The following is a 14,222-nucleotide window of genomic DNA, read 5'->3' on the forward strand; positions in this document are numbered from 1 at the left end:
GCTCCTACACAAATTAATCAAACAATAAAATGTGATCAAACAATAAATTCATCCAGTCACACTGTGACCACCCACAAACTAGTATAATAAAGAAAATCTTAATTTATTTAATTTATTTTTTAAAATATAAATATGATTTAGCTATTTTATTATGTTCTCTACATTGTACTTATTTTTTTTGTATTTTTTTAATTTATTTTTTAATAAAAATAAAAAATTACCAAATAAATTGCAAAAAAAATAACTACAATGTAGAGAATATGATAAATAACTAAATCTTATTTTTATTTTAAAAATTAAATTAAATAAATTCAATAATTTTTTATCTAGGTAAATTGTGGGTGGTCACAATATGGTTGTTTAGCATTACTATTAATCAAATTGCTCACTTTGTTTGTCCAATTCTCCATCAGAGCAACAATATTGTATATTGTGTAATGCGACTTCACCTAAATATCACCGACAAAAAATTCTGGAACGATGCTAAATTTATATAAGAATTGTAAAATACTTTTTTCATGAAACAAACACCTTAACCATATCATTAACTTATTAAATTAAATATTTTCAATAGAGATTTTATTAATGTGGTCCCAATTTAAATAATTATTTAAGATGTGGAAAAAGTACAAACTGATCCAAAGCTTTTTTAAAAAGGATAATCTTATTTCAAAAACCTACAAATTAACTCGAGATAATATATTTTAGTCAAACATATCATAAAAAATAAAATTAATCAAATATGTTTACCCATTAGGGATTCTCTTGAGATAAGTTAGGTACGTAGTTGAATACACGCTCAATTAATGTATCAAATCACTAAAAAGAGTGGTACTTAAAATAGCAAAAATTCAAATAAAAAGGCTTTATCTGTCATAAATTCTGAATTCCCTCAACGTCGGGTGTCCGCGCGCTCTTGCACACACACGCAGGTACACATATGTGTGTGTGTGTATATCAGTATATATATATATAATGGAAAGGGAATGGCGAAGAAAAGAGGTGCAGAAGAGGAGGTAGCAATATTAATTCTGGAATATTTGTTTCCCCATAATCTGATTCTCATTCTCAGGTGGGAGAAATGCGTTTCTCTTTTTCCCTTTAGTTTTGACGTCCAATGGAAATTCAAAGGAAATAAATGCAGTTTGGTGAGAGTTTCTCTGATATGGTAGATGTTGATGCATCAGAAATCTCCACTGTCTACAATAAATGCCTTAAAACCTGCAAATACTTGTTTCCTTTTGCTCAAAACCCCCACCCCCACTAAATACCTTGGTCACTTTCAAACATGTTATAATCCATATTTGTTATACTCTCCCGGAAATTTCATTTTCACCTCCCTTTTTACAATGAGGCTTCCTCTCCTTCTGCTGCTGCTTCTCATTCTCATCGCCACCTCCTCAGCCTCAACACCTCTGCCTGCTCACTTCAACCTTCCTCCTTGGAATGATCCAGAATCTTCTACACACAGGAGGACCTCAATTAGGCTGCACTTCTCCAGATACTCATCCGCCAAGAATATCGCCTACGACGATGATAAGCGCCTCGTTCCCACCGGAGCTAACCCTCTACACAACAGGTAGAGTAGAACAACCCTACAAGTATATGTACTCTAACTATCTTAATTCATTGAGTTTTTTTTTTTTTTTTTTGGCTTGGAAGTTTATTTCTTGTAGTTTTAATATGTATGTTTAGGTGATGATATGGCCGGAAAATGATGATTTTGGCCATATCACTGCTGTTAATTTGAGGCCATGGTGTAACACTTTTCTAGATGAGGATGTATTTTGTATATGTATGTGTATGTATCTATTTGATCAACAAGTGCCAGGCAATTCTTTTTTTTTTTTTTCAATTCTTTTTTACATTGATTTAGGTGGGAAAGGATTTGCCATTACATCATGCATGTTGTAATTTAGTAAAATAAGCGAGTTTTCTAATGTGGAAAAGGGGCTCCTAATTAGTGTATTCTCTAGTCATTTCTCACACATGTACATGTCTGCCCGTTCGTGTTAGCACATTTTCTAAACAAAAAAAAAAAAGAATTAATATGAAAATTTACCTCTTTTAGGAGTTAGTTTTGATTCGTTATTAATTAGGTGTTGATGGGACTAGTACCCTGATATACGAAATGGCATTAAATTGCAATGAATCAGCAGCAGCAGAAAATAATTAAATGCAGAGTTCCTTTGGCCAACCAAAAGTAGAGTAAATAAGGCAAAATTTCATTAACTATAAGTTGGGGGTTTCCAGCAAAATCACCCATCCCATCTCATGCATGCAAACACTTCTTTGTCTTACCTTTTCCCCTCATACCAGTCACTTTCACTTGCTGTTTGGCTCACCCCACCACACAAAACAAAAGATAATTCATTACTTTTTAATTTCATTTGGCGTGGGGGTTATCTACTAACACAGACTGTTTCAGACATATATAGTAGTATATGCAAATACATTTGCAAGAAAAGAATCATCAAATGTAAAAATTGTGTAGCTTGCCTTGGTCGAAGAGAATTTGGCCATTTTTGGAGATAGTGTTTTGACTAGTTTGCTGATCAATTTTGTGGCCCATCCCACGTGCGATACATATAAGTACCCAATCATATATATACATATACACATATACTAAGTATGTGAAGAAATTGTACAAGAAGCCATCAAAGTGTATTCATTAATTATAAACATAGTTTGGAAACATTCCCTACATCCAGTCATGTTTATGTACAGTTAAAATGATCATTGATTTCAATCTGGTCCAGGAGAAGAATCATTATAGCACAATTTTTATTTATCTACAAAACAAATGTTGATGTTTTGAATGTAACAAATAGCCAAATGAATATATAACGAACTAAACCTATTCATACATGAAGACATGAATAAGCAAAAAAATACATGGTTTCTGCATATTTCTGGAAAAATCGCTTAGCAAGTCTTACTTTAGATGCCGAGGGAAGGAGGGAGAGTCACTCTGCAGCGGAGAAGGGAAAGGCTCCGATATTGAGTCCCATGAAATCTTCTCGTCGTTCCTTCTCTTCCTCTCCAAGAAGGCAGGTTTTGTAGGCATTGTCTCCAATTCAACCTTGCAAGTTAGGATTGCTACAATTTCAGACATCGGTGGCCTTTGATTGGCTTGAGGTTGAAGGCATAGGAAAGCTACTCTGACGGCATGCAGCACATCCTTTTCAACAAAGCCATCTTCACGTATTCTCGGATCTATGAGATCAGTCAGCATGGACCTCTCGTATAGCTTCCACGCCTAGTGGGATAAGGAGCAACAAGATGAGGGAATGGGGTGAGTTTCATTCATAGATTAGAAAGAAATTCAATAAATTTAGGGAAGGATGGCAAGGTTACATATTCTGGAAGGTATTGCATTTCTGATGGCAAAGTAAGATCAGTATTTCTTCGGCAGCTGATAATTTCAAGAACCAGAACTCCGAAGCTGTATATGTCGGCCTTTTCAGTCAGCTCGCCTCTGATGGCGTATTCCGGTGCAGTATAGCCTCTGCAGAACAACCCCAACACTCATTGGTTATCACTCTGTTTCTCCAAATTCTTTATATTATTTTCATTCAATTTTTCAGCAATCCTAATTTGAGTTGAGTCACTGAAAAATGATTGGTTGCGCGAAGATTGACCCTAGTTTACTTACAAGGTTCCAGCAAACGCGGTGCTGAGATAAGCTTGATCCTCTGGGAAAAACCTCGCGAGGCCAAAGTCGCCTATCCTAGGTTGAAATTTATCATCAAGGAGAATGTTGCTCGCTTTGATGTCCCTGTGTATGATTCTGACGTGCGAATCTTCATGCAGATATTGTAGTCCTCGAGCAACCCCGAGAATTATTTGAAATCGAGTACCCCAGTTTAAAAATATGTCATTTTTCCCTGCACACACAAATTATACGAAAAAGAACTCAAAGTCAGAATCATTCAAGTACACTTTCATTTCAGCGCAAAAGCAAAGTCATAGATTAATGTGTTACCATAAACTATAAGGTCTAAACTCCTGTTCTTCATGTACTCGTAGACAAGTAGCCGTTGAGCTCCATCAGAACAGCAACCCAGAAGACGGACCAGATTCTTGTGCTGTATGCTCGTTATCATCTTCACCTCAGAAAGGAATTCCGATTCTCCTTGCTGTGATTTCTCGAGTGCCAGCTTTTTCACCGCGACCAGCCTCCCATCATCCAACTTTCCCTTCAAAAATGGAAAGGATATTGATAGTTGGAATACTATGCACAACCAAAATGGTTCAAATTCTTATATCTGAACTCAAATTATACACGCCAAAATACCAAAAGAAAAAAAAAACATGTAATGGCAAAAAACATCAATGTGTGATCATTCCCCCTTACCAAGTAGACAGGCCCAAATCCACCTCTTCCAAGCAGATTCATCTGGTTGAAGTTCTTGGTAGCCTTCTTCAATGTCTCGAAGTTGAAATAGCTAATCATACGAAGATTTCCACTTAGAATATCTTTTGTTACTGCAATACATTAAAACAAGGCCACAATGAGATATGACTTCAGTTAGTTATACCCAATCCTCAAAGGCCAAACCTGGTCGCTTCACTGCCCGAACAACGAGAGCTCTGAATTTCGCGGGTTTGATCGCTCTCCGAGAGATGAATATCAAGATCAGCAGAAGAAGCAGTATGATCCCACCAAGGAAAATGAACAGAGGTAATGAAGGGTGTTTTGAAGGGGAACTCTCTATGCCAAGTGCAGCTGATGGAGGAGAGCTTACTGCATCGATAGCACAATTTCAAACTAAAAAATCTTTCCAATAATAAACTAAACAAAAACCACTGCTATTTGAATTTTGCATACTCAATTATAACAAATATAAACCACCAAACCATGATGTTGCCAAATCAAATTTCTACAACTATGACAAATAAAAACCACCAGCTAAATTTAAACAGAGTAAACCATTTATGGCTTTGGGTAATTTATCAAACAGTTCGATAACAATCTCAAGAACTCGTATCATTTGCAACATAAGCTCGCAAAAATAAAAATGGCTACGTAAAAATATAATCTTTTGACAAGAAAATGAAGACCCGTATTGAATTCATACCTTCAATTGCTAAACGGGACATCGTTCTCATCAAACCCCCCGCCCACAACAAGAAGCAAGAGGCTATTGCATGCAGCCGACGCTTTTTCCAAAAAATTAGTCTTTTTCTTTTTCTGCTTTTGTTTGGTGTTGCCCAATCTCTGATTCTTGTGTGCGGTGTTTCCGTGGAGTTACTGAAACATGGGTATAATCGAAACTGGAAAGCGTGGGATTATCGAAACAATTGAGCTTCTACTTAAAAGAGACAGCCCTGTTCGGACGGCAGCATTTCGTATAAAACAATTTAAATATTGGAAATTTGGGAACTAAAAATATAAATATTGTACACCAGTTCAATGCTCGTACATGCTACAACTGTAACAACCTAAGCAAGAATTATTCCCTCGCAATCTGTACTTTTGTTCAATGCCGAATTGGGTTCATTTAATTAATGATTTTCTGTTTATAATTTCTACTTGTTATAGTATTATTATTTGATTTGGACGTTTTTTTAGTGAGGAATTTTTATTTAAAGATACAGGATACATGTTCAATTAATCAAATAACAATTATGTTATTACAAACTAAATCAAATATATCCCAATAAATACAGGTAAAATTTAATATTTAAACAAAATAGTCTTCATGTCTCAACTAAGTTGATCAACTTCTTTTTGGCACAAGATTTAAGAAGTTAATGTTTTAAGTGTGCTTGAAAATTAAGTGAATAAGTGATTAGATATTTCATTGCTTATATTTATTTCGTATAAGGAAATTGATCAATTTAATTGGAAGGACCAAAAAAAAATAGGGCAAATTGCATGAAAATACCCCACTTTATACCAAAATCTGGTTTTTTGACAATCTTTTTTTTTGTTGCAAAAATTTCAACTACCTTTCAATTTGTTGCAATGTCCGACCCGTTAAATTTTCCGGCCAAATTAAATCTGAGTTGGTAGCCGGAATGCCAACGTGGCATCAGAAATGCCAAATCACACCCACCCTCCCCTCCCACGTCACCGAGCAAATTGCATGAAAATACCCCACTTGAATCAAAATTTGATTTTTTGACAATCTTTTTAATTGTTGCAAAAAAATTAACGAGCTTTCAATTTGTTGCAATGTCCGTCCGGAGAAATTTTTCGGCCAAATTAAATTTGAGTTGGCAGCCGGAATGCCAATGTGGCATCAGAAATGCCAAATCACACCCACCCTCCCCTCCCACGTCACCCTCTCTCTCTCTCTCTCTTCCTCCATCCCCCTTCCCCCTCTCCCTATCGGCTCTCTCTCTCTCTTCCCCCGGAAAACGATGATCATCTTCCCCCTGCGCAGACCCCTCCCTCTCCTCCACCCCGACGCCGCCGCATCTTTCTCCAGCCAACGAACCCTCCCCTTCCTCAACCCCTCCGAAGCCGCTGGTGTTGGCTCAAATTGGCCGCCACTCTCTCTCTCATCTCTCACTCCGTTGCGGCCTCCATTTCCTCCACCAGATCCGCCCAGATTCTTGGGTCTCCCCGCTCAAAATGATGAGGATTTGCAGGGGCGTGAAAATCATGGGAAAAGAGGCGGAGGTTGATGAAGGAGGATGAAGGTTTGAAGGGGCACGAGGCGGCGAAAATCGTGGGGGAAGAGGGATGGCGGCGGAGGTCGATGAAGGAGGGTGAGGGTTTGATGCCCCGTGAAGGAGAAACAGGGTGGGGAGAGAGAGAGAGTGACGTGGGAGAGAGAGTGACGTGGGAGGGGAGGGTGGGTGTGATTTGGCATTTCTGATGCCACATTGGCATTCCGGCTGCCAACTCAAATTTAATTTGGCCGAAAAATTTCTCCGGACGGACATTGCAACAAATTGAAAGCTCGTTAATTTTTTTGCAACAATTAAAAAGATTGTCAAAAAATCAAATTTTGATTAAAGTGGGGTATTTTCATGCAATTTGCCCGGTGACGTGGGAGGGGAGGGTGGGTATGATTTGGCATTTCTGATGCCACATTGGCATTCCGGCTGCCAACTCAGATTTAATTTGGCCGGAAAATTTAACGGGTCGGACATTGCAACAAATTGAAAGGAAGTTGAAATTTTTGCAACAAAAAAAAAGATTGTCAAAAAACCAGATTTTGGTATAAAGTGGGGTATTTTCATACAATTTGCCCAAAAAAATATTAATCAATTTAATTGAGACGGAAAATATATAATTTACACGTCTTTGATAAGATTTGAATCAATAACTTTTTGAAAAATAGTCTTTTGGTCAGGATTTTGATTTAGGCCTCTTTTTAACGAATATCGCTTTTATTTTTTTATTTTTTTGAGATGATCACTTTTTTTTTAATAAATTATATAAATAAATAAATAAATTTAAAAGATATATGATGATAAATTCGAACTTAGAATCTTATTTTAAACATTAATCATATACGTTAAGTTAACGCACACATACATCACTTTTTATTTATTGAATGAGAGCATTGAGGTTTAACTCTTAACTTTCCAGTTTGTACTTTGTAGGATTCATTGTATTTTCCGTTTAATATTGAGGAGGGGATATTACCATGCTGGGGTTAATTTTTTTATTGTTATTAGTTCAGCCCAATGGAACTATATAAGAAATTTGACCTAACACCCACCTTGCCAAACCCCTTTCCCTAGCTTTAATTGTTAAATGGGAAAAGTAGCAAATAAGTCATGGACCTCATGGTTAACTCCTAACATATTTATCTTTTTATTTTTTGATTTTGAACGGTTCACCTTTCAATATTTCATGAGAAATTATTTTTAACAAACACTTAATTTTGTTCAATATCTTTTATTTTTCAAGTGAGTCTCACTCTATTTATTAATGTATTAGAAAGAATGAACTTCATTTATTTAGTATTTTTAATGAACTTTCATTTTGTTTGATATAATTCCAAAAATATTGTCTCAAACTTTATAAAAAAAAGTAAGTTTTGTGCCTTCGTTTTTTATTGCTTTATTTATTTATATTTTTTTTCCATCGAGTTTCACTAAATTTTGTTATGTTGAAAAAGGAAATTTTCATTTTTTTTTCTTTAATTTATTTCTACGTGCATTTGATTAATATTGATGCTAATAATTTGAGCAGTTGATATTTTTAAGATTCATATGTGTTATTTCGAATATTAACTCTAGGTTGTAGAATATTTTGCTTATATAATGGTCTGCCAGTAAGAATATAATTCTTTAATTGAAACTTTAAGAACTATAAATTTTATGTGTATTTTGTTATTTTTATCCCTCAATTAGCAGTTTATTGTAGAGTGAGATCCACTTGAAAAATAAAAAATATTGAATGGAGTTAAATATCCATCAGAAATAAGGTGAACTGTGCACTCCTTACTTCTTCCTTGCTAAAATAAAATGGCAAATTTAACCAGAAGGTCAAATAGCCTAATTGTATTAAAATTTAAAACCTTATTTTGATTTTTCTTCAAATGGCAAATATACATTATTTAAGTATATCAAATGCAAAACCTTATTGCTGTATTAATTCCAGAAGGTCAAATTGCTTAAGTTTTATTAAAACCTTATTTGATTTTTCTTCAAAAACCATAAAATTGAAAAAGTCCAACAAAGTATATTGAAAAATACATTAAAAACCCACTCCAAAAATCCCTTCTTCTCCACGGTACCCATCGCCCACTGTTAATTATTTTCTTCCCCTTTTGGAGTAATCACTGCCGAAAAAGTGACCAGTTTCACAGCTTCCTCCTCCTCCTCAATCAAGCTTAGCATCTCCCTTTTTTCCTCACTTTTCCCGTTCCTGAAGAAAAAGAGAACATTTTGAACGAGTACGAAGAAATCTATAGAAACGAACAATGGCATATGTGGACCACGCGTTCTCGATTTCCGATGAGGACATCATGATGGAGACCTCGTACAGCGTAAACAACAAGCCCCCTATCAAGGAGATCGCCCTCGCGCTCGCCCTCCTCGTCTTCGGCGTGCTCGGAATCGTACTCGGCGCCGTCATGGCCGTCAATAAAGTCGGCGGCGACCGCGCTCACGGTAATCTTCTCCACCGCCTCCGAATTTTCGGTTTTGCCCTCTGCTGTGTCGATTGGTTCTCGTTAGCTAACTGTCCTTTTTTTGCTCCTTCCTTTTGGTGGATGTTAACTTTTTTGAGTTGTTACTGTGTTTCTATCGAAGGGTTTTGTTGAGAGGCGTTTTGGGGGGGCTTATGACGGTGGGAAGTTGTTGTAGTTTGTCTGTGAATTGGGGGATTTTGGTGTGTTTATCAGTTTAGGTTGCGAGGTTGATTCGGAATGTTTTTAGGGTTATATAGATTTATATAATAGTAGAAATAAAGGAGCTACTTTCAATCCAAGTTTTAGCATTTTCAAGTAGTCTATTTCAGTGTTGTTCTTTAATCATAAAGGCAGATGATCAAAATGTGTGCTTGTTCAGATAATCAGAGTGATTTGAGCAAATAGAAAAGAATATGCTATATGGCTTAATAATATGAGTTTAAAAGATAGTAACATGGAAACCTCTGTCCGTAACTACTGATGGATCAGCTCAGCTAATTTCGTAGTCTTTTCTCTTTCATTTTAGAAGTTTTTTACGAACAGGTTATCATTAAGTTTAGATGTTTGGAAGAGGAAACTGAAGTGGTTCAGTATACGAGGGAGATGTGATGATGTGATTCTATAAGTTCATAGTGAAATGAAAAATATTGTGATCTCTTGGACAAATGCTTCATGTATTCTTAAAACATTGATTGCTCGTTCTCCGTCTTATGCTATAATCCTTCCGTTGCCCTACTTTATGTTGGTTGATTGAGAAACTATATTGGCCAACTTCCTGATCTATCGTTGCATTATACCATAAACAAACTGTTTTCCTTACTCCATTTTACCATGTATCCCTGGCCACTCGCTTATTGTTACTGTTTTTGGTCCAATGCTGTTTTTGCAGGGACTTTTTTCGCCATACTGGGTGGAATTTTATTCCTTCCTGGATTCTACTATACACGGATCGCATACTATGCATACAAAGGTTACAAAGGTTTCTCCTTTGCTAACATACCTCCTGTCTAGCTATGTTTGGTGACTCCAAACAATGTACAGATACCTCTCAGTTCTTTGTTGCTGCACTCTTCTCTTTTGTATTCATTGTGTTTGAGTTTCTGTAAATCATGACAGTTTCAATGCATAAGCTAATTTTGTCCCTCAAGAGACAGACGCGTGTTAAGTGTGAATCATTTCGGCTGTTGCACTGTTATGTATGTCTGTGGGTATTAAGATTTGTTGGTATAAGACTGCTTAGCCTTGAATTTCTTTTCTATATATGCACTGAGGTGTCGACACTGGTTAAGAACTTTCTGTAGTTAGTCGTCGTTTGAACCTTAAGTGGTCTATGCAGTATGCCCCATTAGTCGAAAAAGGGAAGCCTGTAAGTCGAATGCTAGTGAGAAGTGATGTCTTGAAGATCTAAGTGGCTATTTCTGCAGAGACAAAGGACTTGATGTATGTGAAACTCTTGTAGTGAGATTTTACTTTTAGTAGGGCTTGTATTTGGAACTATTTGGCATAGTGCAACATAGTTTCTAAATTTGTGGTTCGAAACAATTTTTGTATGTATAAATTTGCCTCAATAAAATACTCCCCTCAAATGGAAAAGCTGCTTGAAGACTGGTTCTTTGTCTGGTTCATGAAATTCCAGAAGAGGAGAGAGAAAAACGAACTTTGGTTGGTTCGTTTGGAAAGCAAGGATTTATTGATGATCATGTTTGTCACAATCATCATTATTATCTATATGTTTAAATCGAAATGATAAACTGTAATTATGTGAGGGAGCATTTTCTTCTTAGCTAATCATTCTTACATGTGATCTATCCAAGGTTTTAAACTTTTTCGATCAAGCCTATTTTCTTGCATAATCTTTTATGCAAACAACGGCCCCTCCACATTCTTTACAATGTTCTCTTATGTAGTCTTTCAAATTTTATTGTTATTGGAAATTTTGCAAAAAGAAACTTATATTGATTAACTCTAATGTAGAAAATTGTGTGAAACAAATTTTGATCCCTTAATACCTTTTTTTTTTTTAACCTTTTGCTTTGATGCCTTAAAATCTGGACTTACATAATTTTTTTAAGGAAAAAAACAAAGGAGAAAGGCCAAAAAAAATTGCAACGAGATTAAAGTAAACATAAGGGATTAATATAAAAACTATTCTTCAAAAAATACAGAAGAAAAAATAAATAAACTACAAAAAGAAAAAGTTCCAAATTACGTAATTACCCCGGGAACTAAAACGATGAGGTGGTTTGGTCAAACGTCACACCTATTTAGGTTAAAACTCAAAACAGTTGCCGTAAGAGTGTTGAACAAACTGGTTTTCACGTAAATTATGTGCCAAAAACCAAAAAATACAACAGATTTAAATAAATAGATAAAGTTACCACATTGAGTAATAGTAACCCAAAAAATTGCTGACTGTACCAGATAATGTTCAATATGATTCTCAACATTTCATCTGAAACAAACTCATGAACAAAAAAGCAGGCACTTGATACCTCATCTGGTATTACAAATTGCCAAATATTATTAGTTTTACAACATAAATTAATACAAACAAGCTATAAAAGTTTGCTTCAGCTTTCAGCCGCAGATACTAACAAAGAGCTACAATATATTATCACACAGATAGGTTAGCTAGATCATGAGCATAACAGCTAAAATTGTAGACTAGTAGTACATATGGCAAGAATTTCCCCACAAAAACTGTGACCAATCTGTAATTTGGTATTGCCAAATTTCAAAATGAAATCCGTCCGCTGCAAAAATGAAATTCGAAGATCGGGGGAGCAAGTTTAGTAGAACCTAAAGATCCATGAGTTCGTGTAGAGGGAGAAAATTAATGGAAATCTTACCTACTCGTTAGCGTATCACACATTCTGTTGTTTGCTGGGTTTAACAAGTGTTTTCGCCTCATTCTGATTCTGCAATTGACATGTGACAAAGAATAAGATATTTTGAATGCTCTTACAACAGAAAACAAATAAAGCTTGATGTTTGAGTTGAAGTTCGTCTTAAAACACAAAGAAATCTAACTGCCATGTCCCAATATGTTACCTCCTTGAATTAAATGGAAACGTACTGCACATGCCTTAGTACATGCGACTACATTGTTGATGAAGGAAAATTGAGTAACGAGAATACTATAATTGGACCCTGAAACCCCCGACCTAGCCTTTAGTAGAGGATAGCAAATCGATCAAATTAGAAGCTTTGAAACATCAACATTCTTATTGTGTTAACACGAGATATGAGTGAGCCAACAGAATAAGGGCAGGAAGATATGCCTCCAGAGGCGAGGAGCCTCTAGAGAGCCAGCTAATCTCCCAAAATGACAACTAATACTCCTAGAAATTATATTTGGATCCTAGATGATATAAAAATAAATAAAGCGAAAGAGGAAGAAGAGGTCTCAAGTTTTTTGGATTGTTAGCGAGGGGACATATACTCGAGCCGTAGATAGGACCAGATATGATCCTCCACATTTTCTTAAGAAGTGAGTTTTCTCAGTTAGATAATATAGACCAAATATTATCCCAAAGTCGTAGCCCAAAAGAGTCAAAATTATTTCCATCTCCTTTTCTTATTCTCACCATAAATTCTTTTACTAAATAAGATACAAGGGAACTAGCCTTTGTGTTTAGGTATAATAGATCCATGAGAAACGCAGTAAGAGAATGAATGTATCCCCTACCCCCCCCCCCCCCCCCCACCAAAAAAAAAAAAAAGAAGCCAACCAGAACTAGAAAGGAAGAACTGGAAAAGGGAAAAGATAAACGTTTATTCCAAGAAGAGATTTGATGCGATAAAGTCTGACAAAATGAGAGGAAAATTGTGTATCTTCTGCAACATCACTCAGACATGACTTGCAAATGTAATCTCTTCTGCAACATCACTAAACCGTTTATCCCTCCACAATAAGTCGACTATTATCTACAGGAATGAGAAACAGGGAGATGATTATGTTCTACAACTACACCCTTTTACTCGTCGAGTTTTTCTCTCTAATCTTTCAGTCATTCACTCGTTAATATAACCTGCTTGCCCAATCCAACTCAAACTAGCCCCATTCTTCCACAAGAACTAAACTTTTATCCTTCACAAGAATAAAAATCTAAATTTTCTCCTTATTGATTTAATATAAACTTATTTAGAGGCATCTAGCTGCAGGGAAAACACCCAACAACAAAACGCAAATCTCATTATGGCAACCAAACAAAATATAGTAATAGGCTAATAGCCATGAAACCCTCACACAGAAAGATACCTTTCCACTGCTTTCATAGTAATCATCCAATGCCCACTGATATTTTGACTGATTCAAGCCAAACCAGTGTGCCACATGCTCGTCCAAACTCGCATGAGCTGCAAAAATAAATCAACTATAATCAAATTGAAATCCCAAATATTTCCTCCTCACAATTACCAATCCACATTTGACACATAAACGTTTTGTTGCAAAAAATCTATATAGTTGCAGAATTAATTGCGCAAAAAGGGGGAAGGTAAAAAAGATACCATTTTGAACCTTGGCTACAGCGTCCCAGAAGAAAGCAAAAGAAGAAGGCTTTTCTTTATAGAATTGGGCGGGCGGCGCCATCACCGGCGGCGGCGAGGTAGCCTGGACCGGCGTCGGCGCTTGGTACTGAACCGGAGCTGGAGATTCCCGCTTGGGCCCCGCATTCGGCGTGGCGGGAGGCGTCACGAACACCGTGTACGGCCCGATCTTGCCGATCCTCGGCGGCGGAGTAGCTGATTCGCTCTTGATTGGCATTTTTAATTCGATAATTTTTAGTTAAAAGGGAGAAGGATAGCAAAATTGAGCTGATTTCTTTCTTCCGCTGCTTTTTTCTTTGCCCCTTTTTTCAGACAAAGCGCGGAAGCGAAACGAGAGTAGCTTAGCGTAGATTGGAAGAAGGTTGCTCTGCTTTTTCTCCTTTACTGTGTGTGTGTGTGTGTGTGTTTAAGTGAAGTGGACTGTGGTCTGTGGAGTGAGATAAAGTGCTGCGCTGTTACAGTGGCGGTGTGTTTAATTAAATTTGCTACTTGCCTTTAAAGCTTATTCGTGAATATAATATTTTCAAATAATTTATTCGAGTTTCTGTTATACTGTATTAATGTCTTTTC

General features: G+C 36.3%; 4 protein-coding genes across 6 annotated transcripts; 2 read left to right on the forward strand and 2 right to left on the reverse strand.

The window, feature by feature from the left end:
• The first annotated feature begins 831 nt into the window (after window positions 1–831).
• LOC131004749 (uncharacterized) lies at window positions 832–1,850 on the forward strand. Its single transcript, XM_057931502.1, has 2 exons — window positions 832–1,579; window positions 1,696–1,850. The coding sequence occupies exons 1-2, from the start codon at window positions 1,173–1,175 to the stop codon at window positions 1,697–1,699; spliced, it is 411 nt and encodes a 136-aa protein (XP_057787485.1). The 5' UTR covers window positions 832–1,172; the 3' UTR covers window positions 1,700–1,850.
• Window positions 1,851–2,751: 901 nt separating this feature from the next.
• LOC131004471 (cold-responsive protein kinase 1-like) lies at window positions 2,752–5,491 on the reverse strand. Its single transcript, XM_057931168.1, has 7 exons — window positions 5,082–5,491; window positions 4,562–4,747; window positions 4,358–4,488; window positions 3,986–4,199; window positions 3,656–3,887; window positions 3,358–3,508; window positions 2,752–3,259 (listed from the first exon to the last, which is right to left on the reverse strand). Exons 1-7 carry the CDS (start codon window positions 5,110–5,112, stop codon window positions 2,936–2,938), a joined length of 1,269 nt encoding a protein of 422 aa, XP_057787151.1. The 5' UTR covers window positions 5,113–5,491; the 3' UTR covers window positions 2,752–2,935.
• A 3,067-nt stretch (window positions 5,492–8,558) lies between these two features.
• On the forward strand, window positions 8,559–10,248 carry LOC131004773 (uncharacterized). The gene is made up of 2 exons (XM_057931538.1): window positions 8,559–9,081; window positions 9,991–10,248. Exons 1-2 carry the CDS (start codon window positions 8,892–8,894, stop codon window positions 10,110–10,112), a joined length of 312 nt encoding a protein of 103 aa, XP_057787521.1. The 5' UTR covers window positions 8,559–8,891; the 3' UTR covers window positions 10,113–10,248.
• Window positions 10,249–11,567: 1,319 nt separating this feature from the next.
• LOC131004707 (uncharacterized) lies at window positions 11,568–14,135 on the reverse strand. 3 transcript variants are annotated; one of them, XM_057931443.1, is made up of 4 exons: window positions 13,614–14,135; window positions 13,363–13,460; window positions 11,951–12,019; window positions 11,568–11,854 (listed from the first exon to the last, which is right to left on the reverse strand). In XM_057931443.1, exons 1-3 carry the CDS (start codon window positions 13,867–13,869, stop codon window positions 11,966–11,968), a joined length of 408 nt encoding a protein of 135 aa, XP_057787426.1. In that variant the 5' UTR covers window positions 13,870–14,135; the 3' UTR covers window positions 11,568–11,854; window positions 11,951–11,965. The 3 variants fall into 3 exon arrangements, with proteins under 3 accessions (XP_057787426.1, XP_057787434.1, XP_057787418.1); XM_057931451.1 differs by having other exon boundaries at window positions 11,568–12,019; window positions 13,614–14,122; XM_057931435.1 differs by having other exon boundaries at window positions 11,568–13,460; window positions 13,614–14,122.
• Between the last annotated feature and the right edge of the window lie 87 nt (window positions 14,136–14,222).

Source organism: Salvia miltiorrhiza, chromosome 1, assembly GCF_028751815.1.
Source record: "Salvia miltiorrhiza cultivar Shanhuang (shh) chromosome 1, IMPLAD_Smil_shh, whole genome shotgun sequence".
NCBI classification, from domain to species: Eukaryota; Viridiplantae; Streptophyta; class Magnoliopsida; order Lamiales; family Lamiaceae; genus Salvia; species Salvia miltiorrhiza.

Excerpts from the sequence above, each read along its gene's own strand:
- LOC131004749 (XM_057931502.1), top strand. The coding sequence starts at position 1,173 with ATGTTGATGCATCAGAAATCTCCACTGTCTACAATAAATGCCTTAAAA.
- LOC131004471 (XM_057931168.1), bottom strand. The coding sequence starts at position 5,112 with ATGAGAACGATGTCCCGTTTAGCAATTGAAG. Across the intron at positions 4,748-5,081 it reads GTCCCGTTTAGCAATTGAAG|TAAGCTCTCCTCCATCAGCT; the intron begins GTATGAATTCAA and ends CTATCGATGCAG. Across the intron at positions 3,509-3,655 it reads ACCGCGTTTGCTGGAACCTT|AGGCTATACTGCACCGGAAT; the intron begins GTAAGTAAACTA and ends GTTGTTCTGCAG.
- LOC131004773 (XM_057931538.1), top strand. The coding sequence starts at position 8,892 with ATGGCATATGTGGACCACGCGTTCTCGATTTCCGATGAGGACATCATG. Across the intron at positions 9,082-9,990 it reads CGGCGGCGACCGCGCTCACG|GGACTTTTTTCGCCATACTG; the intron begins GTAATCTTCTCC and ends CTGTTTTTGCAG.
- LOC131004707 (XM_057931435.1), bottom strand. The coding sequence starts at position 13,869 with ATGCCAATCAAGAGCGAATCAGCTACTCCGCCGCCGAGGATCGGCAAG. Across the intron at positions 13,461-13,613 it reads TGTAGCCAAGGTTCAAAATG|CTCATGCGAGTTTGGACGAG; the intron begins GTATCTTTTTTA and ends TTATTTTTGCAG.